Source organism: Eubalaena glacialis, chromosome 13, assembly GCF_028564815.1.
Source record: "Eubalaena glacialis isolate mEubGla1 chromosome 13, mEubGla1.1.hap2.+ XY, whole genome shotgun sequence".
NCBI classification, from domain to species: domain Eukaryota; kingdom Metazoa; phylum Chordata; class Mammalia; order Artiodactyla; family Balaenidae; genus Eubalaena; species Eubalaena glacialis.
Genome location: NC_083728.1, coordinates 68,799,234 through 68,814,007, shown reverse-complemented (window position 1 = coordinate 68,814,007; position 14,774 = coordinate 68,799,234). Strand labels below are relative to the sequence as shown.

The 14,774-nt window shown below is 46.9% G+C and overlaps 1 protein-coding gene across 5 annotated transcripts in view; it reads left to right on the top strand.

The window, feature by feature from the left end:
• MYH11 (myosin heavy chain 11) overlaps positions 1 to 14,774 on the top strand; it is a 126,399-nt gene that overhangs the window by 42,460 nt on the left and 69,165 nt on the right. For all 5 annotated transcript variants that reach the window (XM_061208073.1, XM_061208072.1, XM_061208076.1 and 2 more), the window contains exon 4: positions 6,348 to 6,375. In XM_061208073.1, coding sequence (XP_061064056.1) covers positions 6,348 to 6,375 — 28 coding nt within the window. The remainder of the gene's footprint in view (positions 1 to 6,347; positions 6,376 to 14,774) is intronic.

The window sequence follows — 14,774 nt, the reverse complement described above, 5'->3', positions numbered from 1 at the left end:
TTTTTAAAACATAAGAGGTGTAATGCTATGTCACCTAGCCTTTTATTTTTTAGCTTACTATGTCTTGGAGATTGTTCTATGTCAGTCCATGACGATCTGCCTGGTTCTTTTCAGTGGCTGCCCAATGTGCCGCTGTGTGGCCCTACCAGATTTTTTTTTTTAATGTCTTTTATTTCTTTCTTTCTTTATTTATTTTTGGCTGCGTTGGGTCTTCGTTGCTGCGCACGGGCTTTCTCTAGTTGCGGCAAGCGGGGGCTACTCTTCATTGCGGTGTGTGGGCTTTTCATTGCGGTGGCTTCTCTTGTTGCGGAGCATGGGCTCTAGGCATGCGAGCTTCAGTAGTTGTGGCACGTGGGCTCAGTAGTTGTGGCTTGTGGACTCTAGAGTGCAGGCTCAGTAGTTGTGGCGCATGGGCTTAGTTGCTCCGCGGCATGTGGGATCTTCCCAGACCAGGGCTCCAACCCGTGTCCCCTGCATTGGCAGGCAGATTCTTAACCACTGTGCCACCAGGGAAGTCCCCAGATTTTTCTTTAAGTTAATTTTTAGTTTATATTGGAGTATAGTTGATTTACAAAGTTGTGTTAGTTTCAGGTGTACAGCAAAGTGATTCAATTATACATATGCATATATTCATTCGTTTTCTGATTCTTTTCCCATTTAGGTTATTACAGAGTATTGAATAGAGGTCCCTGTGCTGTACAGTAGGTCCTTGTTGATTATCTATTTTATATATAGTAGTGTGTATATGTTAATCCCAGTCTCCCAATTTATCCCCCCCGCCCATGCCCTACCAGATTTTAGATACCAAAATGTATTTCGCTAGTCTGCAGTTGATAGACTGGTTGAATGGTTTCTTTCTGGTCTTTTGCTTTTGCTGATATTCTTGCAGTGACCAACTTAAACGTCTGTCCTTGGGCACACGTGTGGGAGTTTCCGATGTGGCTATTTCTTGAGGTTTGTGGAGCAGCCCACGAGTTGTAGCAGGAGGCAGGGATGTAGGCCTGATCGGAATCAGCACAGCTGGACTGGAAGACGGGACTTCGTGGTGATGGAGAGTCCTGATGCCAAAGGAGGGGCTGCCTCTTTTCTGTGGCCCTTCTCCCTGCGAGGGCTGCCCCTGGGCCCTCGGCTCAGAGGTCAGACTTGCCTGAGGGGAGCCTCCCCAGACCCCCTGAACGTGGCCCCTGCGGGCAGCTGTGGCCCTTGCTACCAGCTCAAGGTGGAAAAAGTGAGAGTGAGAAAGAGGAATGAAATAGACTTTTGGCTCTTCTGCTTTTTGTCCTGAGGATTTGGCTCAGCCAGGCCACCAGAATGTCCATCTGTTATCTGAGGGGATAGAGAGAAGGTTGTTTGGAGACGGGCATAGGGTTCATGGAGCTTGCACAGTCATCTCATTCATCTGACCCTGGAGTGGACCAGATCTTCTTATGTGATGTAAATCTGCCCCCCTCTCCCAGATATGGTCATGACTATCCTCTCTGGTCCCCAGTGATGCATAGGCATGGGCTATTCCAGTCCCATCCATCCTCCCATCCTTCCTTCCATCCATCCATCCATCCATCCATCCATCCATCCATCCATCCATCCTCCCATCCATCCATCCATCCATCCTCCCATCCATCCATCTTCCCATCCATCCATCTAACAAATATAATTGAGCACCTGCTATATGCCAGGTACTTGAGGTACAGTGTTAAACAAAACAGACAAGCCCCCCTCTTCCCCAGTAAAGCTTGCTTTCCAGCACAGGGAGATAGACAAACACAAGAGGTCATTGCAGATGGCTCTAAGTGATGTGAAGGAAATAAACACGTTAATTGCCTGAGTGCCTTGAGGCAACTGCCTGCACCCCTGTGGACAGAGACTTAGAAAAGGCCTCTCGGGGAGTGGAAGCCCTCAAGATGACAGGAAGGCATCACCCATGGCAAAAATCGGGGAGAGAGTGTTCCAGGCAAAGGCCCTGGAAGGGAAGCGTGTGTTCTCTGTGAGAGCAGGTGGCTGTGTAGGAGCTGAGTAGGGGTGAGGAGAGAAAGGTGCCAATGAGGCAGCTGGGTGGGGACACATCAGGCCAGACTTCGTAGGCCATGGTGGGGAGACTGGGGGCCACTGGGACTAGCCAGCTGGTTTTGACCAGGCCATGGCTGATCTGACTCTTTTAAGAAGATTTTTCTACTATAATGCAATGGCACCTCACACCTGTCAGGATGGCTGTTATCAAAAATCAGAAAGTAGTTAAGTGTTGATGTGGATGTGGAGAAACTGGAATGTTGGTGCATTGCTGGTGGGAAAGTAAACTGGTGCAACCACTATGGAAAACAGTATGGCAACTCCTCGAAAAGTTAAACAGAATTGGCACATAATCCAGCAATTCTGCTTCTGAGCATATACCCCAAAGAAGTGAAAGCAGGGACACCAACAGATATTTGTACACCCATGGTCATAGCAACACTATTCACAGTAGCCAAGAGATGGAAGCAACCCAGGTGTCCATCAACAGATGAATAGATAAACAAAATGGGGTATATCCATACAATGGACATTTTGACACATGCTGCAACATGGATGAACCTTGAGGAAACTATGCTAAATGAAGTAAGCCAAACACAGAAAGACAAATTCTGTGCAATTCCACTTACATGAGACACTTAGAGTAGTCAAAAATCATAAAGACAGAAAGTAGAATTGTGGTTGCCCGGGGCTGGAGGGAGGAGGGACTGGGGAGTTATTATTTAATGGGTATGGAGTTTGTTTGGGAAAATGAAAAAGATGGATGGTGGTGATGGTTGCACAACAATGTGAACGTGCTTCATGCTACTGAACTGGACACTTTAAAATGGTCTCAGTGGTAAATTTTATGTATGTTTTACCAAAATTTTAAAAATTTATAAGAGAAAAAAGACGACCCCTCTGGCTGCCCCGTGAGAATGGCAGGGGCGTGGGCAGAGGCAGGGAGATGGGAGGGGAGGATCTGGGCCTGAAGTGATGGTTCTCAGACCAGGTGTGGCAGCGGTGATGGGATGGATCTACGCTGATTCATGGGAAGCGGATCCTTCCATCCCTGAGGCCACTTCATGCCCCGGTTTCCTTCTTGTCACCTTAGACCTTAGGTGGTAAGGCTGCTTCTCTGGCCTGGGAAGGAGGCCTCACTTCTTCCCTTGACTGGTCCCTGCTGGTCTCTCCAAGCTGCCTTGTCTCCCAACGCCTTCCCTAATCCAGCTGGAGCTTGGGCCCCTAGGGACCCCCGTTCCATTTCCTGTGCCCTGTCCTGTATTTGGAACAGCAGAAAGTACCCAGACTCTGACGCATGATGCTTCAACCCCCAGGTTGGTCCCTGAAGTGGCTGTGTGACTTTGGGTTACCTGACCTCAGTTTCCTTAAACTTAAAAGGGTCAGGATCAAAGACCACACAGGGAAAGTGCCAGAAAAGTGTATCTGGCCCATAATAGGTGTTCAATAAATAGTAGGTGTTGGGTCCAAATCCTGCCTCATCCACTTACTAGCTGTGTAACTGTGGGCAAGTTTTAAAATTTCTCTGTGCCTCAGTTTATTCATCTGTAAAATGGGGATAAAATTAGTCTGTCTCATAGGATGTATGAGGGTTGAATGAGTTAATAGAGGCAAATGCTTGAAATAATGCATGACACAGAGGATGTGCTAAGTAGTAGATACTATTATGTGGTATTTTCACGGTCTAGCATGGGGACGAATACCTGGTAGATGCCCTAAAAGCATTTGTTGAATGAATGAATGAGTGACTCAATTTCTTGTGTGTATATTGAACTTCCCCATCAAGAAACTCATGTCTTCCAACTCATGTTGGAAGTCATGAAACTCATGTCTTCCAACTCATGTTGGCTTTTTTCAGTGCTCACCAAGCTACACCTTCTCTGTGTCAGGGACTTAGGGCTCAGGGGCTGGGGATCCAGAAACTGAGGGAAGCGGGGTCCCGAACCGGATACTTCTGCCTATGAGCGGTTCATGGTTCTGTGGGGGCAGTGACACAAACAAAGAGAAAAAAAACCAGCCCGGGACAGGGCGCTCGGGCAGCACAGGGGCTGTGGCAGTGGAGACATCTGTCTTGGGGATGGGCAGGAGCCAGTGACAGCTCCAGGTTTTCTGTCTGGGGGGGTCTTAGAGGCAGCAGTCAGGTTATTTGATGGAGGCTGGGGGCTTTTCTTAGGGCTTCTTCTCTCTAACAAGGTTGACTATTTGTGATAGCTTAGGAGCGTTGACGGAGATTTACAGCCAAGCCTCTGCCTGCTCCATCACTGTGTGGAAGGCTTCTTAGAAGAGGTGTCATCTTCGAGACTGAGGGAAGTGGCCAGGAAGGGAGAAGAGAAAGGCCTGCTAGGCAGCAGGAATAGCCTGAACAAAGGCACAGAGTGCGTTTGGGGGTTGATCTGGGTGGGGTTGCTGGGGAATTAAGAGTGAGGGACATAGAAGTGCCAAGGCTGGGGAGGCAGGCAGGGCCAGTCACGGGAGGCCTTGGATGCCCCTTCTGGGCCTCATCTGAGGACACTGGGGGCCGTGGACAGCTTTTAAAAACTGCTTATTAAGATAAAACTTGCATACTAAAAATCCTCCCAAGATAAGTGTAAAATTCAGTGATTTTCAATAAATTTAGTTATGTAAGCATCACCGCAATCCAGCTTATAAACCCCAAAATGATCCTTCATGCCTGTTTGCAGTCACCCCACCCCAGCCCCTGGCAACCACTAATCTACCTTCTCTCTTTATGCATTTACCTATTCTGCACATTTCTTATAACTAGAATCACACAATATGTAGCCTTCTGTGTCTGACTTTTCCTTAGCATCATGTTTTTGAGGGTCATCCATGTTGTAGCCTGTATCGGTACTTCATTGTTTTTATGACTGAATAATGTTCCATTGTATAGATTGACCACATTTTATTTATCCATCCACCAGCAGATGGACATTTGGGTTGTTTCTACTTTTTAGCTATTATGATAACGCTGCTGTGAACATTTGTGTGCAAGTCTTGTAGAGACACATGTTTCTGTTCTCTTGGGTAGATTCCTAGGAGTGGAATAGCTGGGTCATATGATGAATTTATGTTTAACATTTTAAGAAACTTCCAAAGTGGAAGAGGGTTAAGGAGCAAGTGATCAGGCAGTTCAGCGTGTCAGAAAGATTACTCTGAGAAGGGGTTTGGAGGAGGATGTCACAAGATCCCGGGAGATCTTTGATCATAAGAGGCTGAGGGTTGTGATGGTGGGGATGGAGCAGGGAATGGAGTTAAGAAATGCCTGCCGCTTCACCATTGCCCAGCAGAGGATGTGATGCTCTGCTTTCTCAGTTATGGTTAACTGGCTGATGATTGAGGTGTTTAACCTTCCCCGTGTCCCTCATAGGGGATCTTGGCTCCACCCCCTAAGGCCACTTTAAGAGCAGAAGGTGATCAGTAATGTCTGCTTAGTCACGTTTAATCTCACGATGCCCTATGCACCCACCAGGGTTCTCTGGTGGTAAGCGACAGAGACCTTATCTAGAAAAGGGATTTCTGGAGTAGTATTGGGGAGCTCACAGATGGGGTGGGAAAAGTGGGGAGCCAGCCTCAGAAAATGTTAGAAACCGGGGCTGTTTGGGCTCTGGGGGCAGGAAGTGAGGCCCCCTCAGGGCCTCCATTGTGCTTCTCCATCCTTGATCCAGCTCAGAGTTTGAGCTTAGAGATTCTGATTGACATAGCCTAGGAAACGTTGTTGCCTCTTGGCTGGGGTAGCTTGTGGGTCAGTCCCACCAAGACTGTACATGATGGCGGGGGGGGTGGGGTGGGCAGGGAACATGGATCCTTAAGGACCGTAGGATGCTTTTCTCGGAAGAAGAGGAAATGGATACTGGATTTTCGAACCAAAAATGTCCGCTACCCCATATTCCAGATAAAAAAACTGAACCATGGAGAGGTTAAGAATATTTGCCCAAAGCCATAGAGGTGGGAAGTGGCCAAGTTGGAATGCCAGTCTGTCTGGATCCAAAGTCGGTGTTCTGTCTGTGACCTAGTCTGGGCAGAGTGGGTCTCCTGGGACCCTCCAGAGCTGGTGGAGCAGGGATTCTCACTGCCCCCTGAACAAGTCAGTCTCCAGTATCTTTCTGGGGCTGCCTCCAGGACTTTAGGGGGTCGGGAAAAGTATCTAAAAGAGCCCTGCTGCCCTCTTGGCTTTGGTCTTATCCCCTATGCCCTGGGCAATGAGCCCAGCTGGCCCCTTGTTGCCCCCAGTGGGGCCAGCATGTAGGAGCTTAAATGGGAGGCCCAGGAGGCACCATATCCAGACCCTCAGCTCAGAGCAAATTCTAACTCATGGCTCTTTTTTTTCTTTCTGTTCTCAGATCGAGAGGACCAGTCCATTCTCTGCACGTAAGTGGAGCTGCTTTTTCTTTTGTTTTTCTAGAGTCAAGATCCAGCCTATTAAAGAAAAAAGTCCATGAGAACAGGGCTCTTTGATGTGTTTGCTGTTCCATGCACCCTGCCCCTGCCCTGTCCCTGGCACAGCGTAGGTGCTCACTAAACATTTGTTGAACAAATGTTCTGATGCTGAGGCTGGCACCCCTAAACTGCCAGTGATACGTGGTGCCATCTTGTTCTGCACCACCCCCTTTTAAAAACCAGCATTTATTGAGCACTTACTGTGTGCCAGGTCCTGAACTAAATATTTTACAGACAGAATCGCATCTAATTCCATAACAGCTCTGTGAAGGTAGATGCCATTTCCGTTGGTGAGGAAGCCTTGGCTTGTGTTAAACGATGTGTTAAACAATCACCCTCAAATTTCACAATTAGTAACCACATTGTGCCATAATTGGTGGCTGGTGTCATGATTTCTTTGAAGACCTGGATACATAGTCAGAAGATACTAAACTCAATTTAGAATCATTCAGAGAGTTTTCAGTGTTCAGGAAAATCTCTCCTGTGGTGGGCAGAATACAGGTATCCCTTGGAGAATTTGTGGACTTAGTTCAGACCACTGCAATGAAGTTAATATCACAGTAAAGCGAGTCAGGCAGATTTTTTGGTTTCCTAGTACATATAAAAGTTACGTTTACACTATACTGTAGTCTATTAAGTGTACAATAGCATTATATCTATATAAACAACTGTACACACCTTAATTAAAAAATACCCATTGCTAAAAAATCTTAACTATCATCTGAGCCTTCAGGGAGTTGCAATCTTTTTGCAGTAGTGACATCAGAGATCACTGATCACAGATCACCATGACAAATAGAATAATAATGAAAAAGTTTGAAATATTACGAGAATTACCAAAACATGACACAGAGACATGAAGTGAACAAATGCTGCTGGAAAAATGCTTGACACAGGGTTGCCACAAATCTTTAATTTGTAAAAAAATACAATATCTGCAAATTGCAATAAAGCAAAATGCAATACAAGTGCCTGTGATGGTTCCCCAAAGATCTCCACCTCCTAATCACCAGAACCTGTGAATGTGTCAGGTGACATGGCAAAGGGGAATGAAGGTTGCCATGGCATTACGGTTGCTAATCAGCTGACCTAAGACTAGGGAAGGGATCGTAGATTATCCAGGTGGGCCCAATGTAATCACAAGGTCCTTACAAATAGAAGAGGGAGGCAGGGGAGGAGTCAGAGGGAGATGCAATGTGAGAAGGGCTTCACCCACCATTGCTGGCTTTGAAGATGGAGGAAGCCCAGGATGAGAACAGCTTCTAGAAGCTGGAAAAGGCAAGGAAACGGGCTCTCCCCTAGTGCTCCCAGAAAGAAACACAACCCTGCTGACACCTTGGTTTTAGCCCAGTACGATCCATGTCAGACTTCTGCCCTCCAGAACTGTAAGATAATCAGTTTGTGTTGTTTTAAGTCAGTAAGTTTGTATAATTTGTTACAGCAGCAATGGGAAACTAATACACCCTCCTTCCTTCTTCACCTCTACACCCACTCCTCTCTCACTCACTATTCAACAGATTGAATGGGTCTGTCCCACTGGTGAGTACTTGGCATATAGGAATGAACCAAAAATAAACGACCCCTCTTCTCAAGAGGGAAGACAGCCACTAGAACAATAATTACACACTTTCCTTTGGTACTGCTTGAATTTACTGTTTGATCCTGTGAAGGTACTACCTTTTCAGGAACTAAAAAAAATACATACACATTTTAAAAATCACTTAAAGAAATGTGTAATTACAAACTGAAAATTATGAAGAATGAGACATGTAAAGAACTAGGAGAATGTGTAAATCAGAGAAGTTCTAACTGGGGAGAACACTAAAGGTTTCCCAAAGAAGTGATGCAGAGATGATAAGGAAAAGAGAGGAAGAGTTTACAGCATATGCAAAGACCCTGAGGTCAGATAGAGCGTGTTCTATTGGAGAAACTGAGAGATCAGTTTGGCCAGAGTGTGTCTCCCAACAAAAGCCTTCTGTCTGAGAAGAGGTATTACAGGACATTTAGGACTGTGGTTGCAAACTCAAAGGCCAATCAAAGTCAACCAAGTACTGTTAATGTGTGAAAAGGCCTGGGTGTAGCACAGTAGGGAATGGTGGCGAGTGTGGTGAACTGGAGAAAATGGCCCATCTGAGGGGGGGAGCTGCTACCCCTCTTCTGTCCACTGTTGCCAGGGGAGAATGCAGGTCCAATGTTGCCAGACTTTCCTACATTTCAATAGAAGCTGGAAATCTAGGTTTTTACGTGAAATATCAAATTTTTAAACATTGGCACCTAATTTACATGAACACATATACACAGAGCTCCAGCCAAATAAAGTCCATTTGTGGGCTGGCTTTGCCAGTGGGCCACCTGTTTACAACCTCTGTCCCAGAACTTTGGGCCAGGAAGGGTCCTCAGAGATAACTGAGCCTGCACTTCCTGCCCACCACACACACCTGGTCAGTTACAAGGGTTGCAGGAAATTTTCATAGAGCATCAAAATCGGGAATGATTCATATTATTTAATATGAAAGTGGATTCAAGTTGGTCTCCGTAATAATATCTCCCTTTCATTCACTTGTATTCCAAATATTGCTTTGAGGGGGTGGGGCAGCAGGAGGGTGATAATTATGGTGGAGAATTGGGTCAGTAGCATATAGACAGGCTGGTTATGGCCAGCGTGAGTTGTGTGTGTCAGGGGTGGTCATGGCTGTTGGCGCTGGGGTCTCATACTGTGCACATAGCTTAGAGAAACCAACCACGCGCTTCGGGAGGAAAACAAGCACTGGCGGATCTAGTGCAGGTGAGGTCACCACCATCCACCCAATGGATGTGTTCCACAGTGAGGGTGAGAATAGACATGGGACTCTGCCGGTCCCTCCACTGGTCTCGTTCCCCTGTGGCCCTGACGGTGTGAGCATCTCGCCTCGCCGAGCCCATTCTCTCCCCTGCATTGTCCGTATTGCACACTCGGAATCCCTGCATCTAGTTGGCATTTATACACAGAGGCTGCTTTAGAGGGGCGTTGCATACCAAGCCACAGGTGCATTGCTTTGAGGATGTTTTAAGGGATTTTTCAATTTTACGTTTTCTGTGATTGATTGTGTTGACTTACAGGCTGTTGGTCCCCAGCCTCCATATCAAATGTGACTCCACTGCTCTGCAGGTCTCATTAGAATCTAGGTTCATCCATGGAAGGGACTGTCCACCGAGTTATGTCATTGAAAGCCTCCTTAGAGTGGGGGTTACAAGCCAAACCACCCGGGTTTCGATCCTGGCTCTGCCTCTCACTAGCTTGTAGCTTCAGGTACAAATTTAACCTCTCCAGGGCTCCGCGTTCTCACTATAAAGTGGGGAAGTGGGAATGATGATAATGGTGCTTAATGGTACTTAATAGGGTTGTTGTGAGGGTTACATATATATATGTATGTATATGAATATGCATATGTATATCTATATATACAGACACACATACTCATATATATGACTCCGATGTATATATCTGACTAAGAACCAAGCCCTGTAAGCTAGATATTCATATGTCATGACTAACATGTGTGTCCTGGCAGAGCAGAGAACCCACTGCTCAAGTCCAGTTACCTCATTTTTATAGAGGAGGAAATCAGAGAGGTCATGAGATTTGCCCAGAGGCACACAGCGAGTTTTTGTTGATAGTGAGACCTGGACCTAAATTTCTTGAGGCCATTGGAGGGCCCAACCCTCATTCGCTGGCCTTCACTGATGAGCCAGCCACAGCCCCACCATCCCTGCCCCACCGTGGACTGTGGCATCAGGGGGTGAGGAATGGCTGGCATCTTTCGTATTTAGCGCATCCATTTGGAGGAAAAAAGCTGCAGCCTGCCCGCCCTGGCTCAACCACTCGGGGTATGAGCTGAGACCCGAGTGATGAGAGGGAGCAAGCCCCGAGGAGGATTTGGGGGAGGAGTTTCGGGTGGGGAACAGCGAGGGCAAAGGTCCTAAAGTGGGAACCACTTGTGTTTTGAGGGTCAGAGACGGTCTGAGTGGGTGGGGCGCAGGGAGGAAGGAGGAGGGTAGGAGGATGTGGTCGGGGACACGGTCATGAAGGGCCTTGCAGGCTGGGGTGAGCGTATGGACAAGAGGTTAGAGCAGATCTTTCTGATCATTCAAGGAGGCCAGAGTGCCACTTGGGGATGCGCACTGATGCCCTAGGGTCTGGGGGACTGGGACTCAGTGGCAGGAGATGCTGGTGTCAGGCGACTCTCCCCTTCAGAGGAGGCAACTCAGGCCACCCGGTGCCTCTGTCACTCTCCCTGGGGCCAGTGCTGACTCTTGGAAAACTGCAGGCTTCCCAGGGGTTTGCCTTGGTTGCTTCACCCGCAGCCTGCATTTGCTCCCAACCAGGCTTCCTACTTTGACCCCACCTGCCCTCATCCCTTCCACCCTGTTTCTGAAGAAGAGGGAGAAACACTTTCTGGCAGAGGCCTGCAGGGTTTTTAAAGGTGTTTTTGATAACACAGTGCAGTGTTGAAGGGGCGCAGATGTCTCAGGAGAGTAGCCGCTGTGCTTAGCTGGTGAGGCTGTGGAGGCACAGATCTAGGTTTGCTTTCCCGCTGTGCTGCATGCCAGCAATTTGTTCTTGGGCAAGTTGGTTAAGCCTCCCAGCCTCAGTCTCCTCATCTGTAGAATGGGGGTATCAGTTGTGCCCACCTCCCAGGATTGTTGGGAGGATTGAAGGAGCTGTGTAGCGGGGGAGCTGAGCACGATGTTGGCACAGTGCAGGTGCCCATGATTGGCAGCTGGGGTTCTGATGCAGTGCCGCGGTTAGTATCAACCAGAGTTCTGCTGAGCCCTGCTTGCTTGACCATGAACTGCATAAAACCACCTCAGATACCTCCAGTGTGGGTTCTGTTAGAACTCTCTCCACAAACGTGGCTGCACATCAGGTCTTGGGCAATTAGTTCAAGAGACTGATGGCCTGGCTTCACCCCCAGCAGCTCTTGACTCAGTGGATCGGGGGTAGAGCTGGGGAAACCTGTGTTTTTATCTAGTGTCTTGGGCGACTGTGAAGCTGCAGGACCAGTCAGCAAGCTGGCAGGAATTGGAAACACTTGTCAAGGGTCGTCTACACAGGGGACGCTGAAGGGGTGGCTGTGTCTGAGCTGTGCACCCCCGTCTGCTCTGGGTGGGGGTCTAGAGGGGGGGTGTCTGGGAGCTGAGCCTCCACCAGCAGAGGGAGGGAGCTGGGGTGCTGCCCCTCTGCAGCCCACTGGGAGCTCAGAAGGGCGGGAAGCGTGAGTCAGGGAGGACTGGAGGGTCCTGGAGATTCTGACGCACACTTTGCAGTGAGGGTGTCTGGCTCATCCCCCAGTTTGCTGACCCATCGGTGCAGGCCTTGTGATAGGAAGACTTCTCAGGTTACCTGGTGGCTGCAGGGGTTAACGACGGGCCCCTCCAGTCTCGGATCCTGGGGAGCCTGGGCTGGGAGTGAACCCACCCAGAGATCGGGGTCCTCAGACCGTTAGCTGACTCTCCTGGCTGAGGAAGTAAAGTGATAGTGGGGCATTTGGGTCCCTTTCACTCCTAAGTGATGCTGTGACAACACTCGGAGGCACTGAGCAAGGCGACATGAGGACATTTTGGCTCCAGACAGACCAGGTTTTCATTTTGGGGGTGGCTTGTGTGCTAGATGAAAAAGAACAGAGTCCTGGTCTCAGCTCTGTCATATTCTCATGACATGATCTACAGAAAGACACTGACCCTGTCTGAGCCTCAGTTTCTTCATCTAGAAAATGGACAATTGCACCTACCTCACAGGGTGGTTATAAGGAATAAATGGGTTAATTCATAAAAAGCTCTTAGCACAGTGCCTGATGACGTGTTAATGCACAATGAACACAAGTGCTACTTGTAAGTTACATTTGAAATTTCCACTAAGCCCCCAGACATTCTAAGTGAAACCAAAGAAGAAAGTATAGGGTAACAGAAAAAGAATGGTAGCTATTAATATGCATAATAACCATGCCCATGGGTATTTTATCTTAATGCATTTTTAGGCATGGCCAGTGAATCTACAGCTGGCTGTTTAGAGATATTCATCTTAACCCCAGACCAGGATCTACAAATGCAAATGCCTAGGAGAGCCTGGCAGGTAATAGAAAGGAGTGAAGTGGGCAGGGAGTGGCAATAGGGAGTGGTGAAGACTGCGGCAAATTGGAAAGCACGTATCCATTCAAGGGAACAGCTGTGATTCTGCCACAGACAATTGATCCCTTGGGAGAATGTCGACCCAGTGTTACCAGAGGTCCTTGGGTTTGTCCCTCCCCAAGAGAATCCAGAACTTTGGAGTTCATAAAACACAATGGTTGTATACTCCATATGCTTGTCTGCCCTTGCTTTTTCTACCCAACAGTGTATTTTAGAGTGCATTCTGTCTGATTATATATAGTAGTGGCTGCCTGGAGATGCTGTATTTTATTTTATCAACCCCTATGGATCATAATTTTGGTTGTTTCCATTCCTTACAAAGTGTAAAAGAAATACACACACACACACAATTGATCATCATTATTCACTGATTCCGTATTTGCAGGTTTACCTACTTGCTAACATTTATTTGTACCCCTAATTCAATACTCATGGTGCTTTCATGGTCATTCGAGGACATGTGCAGAGCTAAAATCTGGGTCCCCTGACGAACACGTTCCCAGCTGAGGCGGAACAAGGTGACACTCGGCCTTCTTGTTTCAGCTCAGACTGTAAACAAGGGTCCTCTTCGTGGCATATTTAGTGCCATGCTTTTGAATTTTTGTAGCTTTTTTTTTTTTTTTTTTTAGTGATTTTGCTGTTTAAAACGTCCACCAAGTGTAGTGCCGAAGTGCTGTCTGGTTTTCCTAAGGGCAGGAAGGTTGGGATGTGCCTTATGGAGGAAATACGTGTATAGGTGAGTCTCCTTCAGGCATGAGTTACAGCGCTGTTGGCCATGAGTTCAATGTCAATGAATCAACAATATATTAAGTAATGTGTCTTTAAACAGAAACACACATAAAGTTATACTATAGTGATTGGTTGATGAAAATTTTGGGACCAGAAGCTCACAGGAACCTACCTGTGTGTTTCCCCTACGAGCGACGATGGTTCAGTGATCACTAATTCAGTGTTTGCAGTGGCTTCATAGAGCATAACTAGTGTGAACAACGAGAATGACTCTGTGTGTGTGTGTGTGTGTATACAAACATATGCCTCTACATACACAAACATACATTTTAAACTTCTAACTGAAAGTTAGCATCTCCTTCAATTAAAAGCAATGTCAACAAATCATGTTATTAACAGAATTATTCACAGTATTAACAGATAGTAACAGTAACCCCATTGTTTCTAGACTTTTGCTCCACAACTTTCTCTGCATGTTTAGAGTTGTGAATGACGGGTTCTGAGTTCAGGTGCTAAGAAATTCTAATTGCCATAGTCTTGAAAATAGAGCCTGCTATCTGCTTTTCAAAAGTGCTTTTCCAGATTTTCTTCCCCCAAATGTTCCTTACAGCAAACTCCCAAGGCCAAAGGACAGACTCAGGCAACAAATACTTATTTTGCACCAACTGGCACCAAAGCAGGTGCTAGGCCTGGGGGTCCTGGTGTTGAACCAGATAAATAAGAGTTTCAGGTGGCGATTTAATTGTGAAGACAATGAAATGCATTGAGAGAAGATTTAGAAAATTTGTAATAAGTTTGGGGTTGATATGTATAGAGATAGAAAACTGGGAAACACTAAGACAAGGTAATTATTAATTCTAGGGGAAATCAAAGTTAGGCAAGAAGGAAGAGTAATCACAGTGACAAAGGGGCCCAGCCGTGTCCAGTGTTTCCATCATCTTTATAATGCAAACCCTGAGTGTTGATCTAGCCGGAAATACTATATGTGACCACATTGCTTCTATGGGGAAAGAGGAGAGGGTTAAACAGGAGCTAAATTATCATCTTCCACAATGGGAAATCAACATTTGATGTTTAACAATGAATAATCAAAAATTAGTGATATAATGCTACTTAGGTAAGTGTATATAAATGCTAAAACAACCTGCTGACTCAGTTTCCTAGTCTTTTCCAGCTCCCAGAGGCTGCTTACATTCCTTGGCTTGTGGCCTCTTCCTCCATCTTCAGAGCCAGCAGCGTATCTCCTAATCTCTGTCTCTGACCCTCCTGCCTCCCTCTTATAAGGACACGTGATTATACTGGGCTACCGGGATAATCCGAGATAATTATCCCTTCTCCAGATCCTTAATTTAATTTAAAGTCTCTTGTCTCATGTAAGGTATTCACAGATTCCTGAGATTAGGATGTGGGCATCTTTGGGGGGTGGGACATGA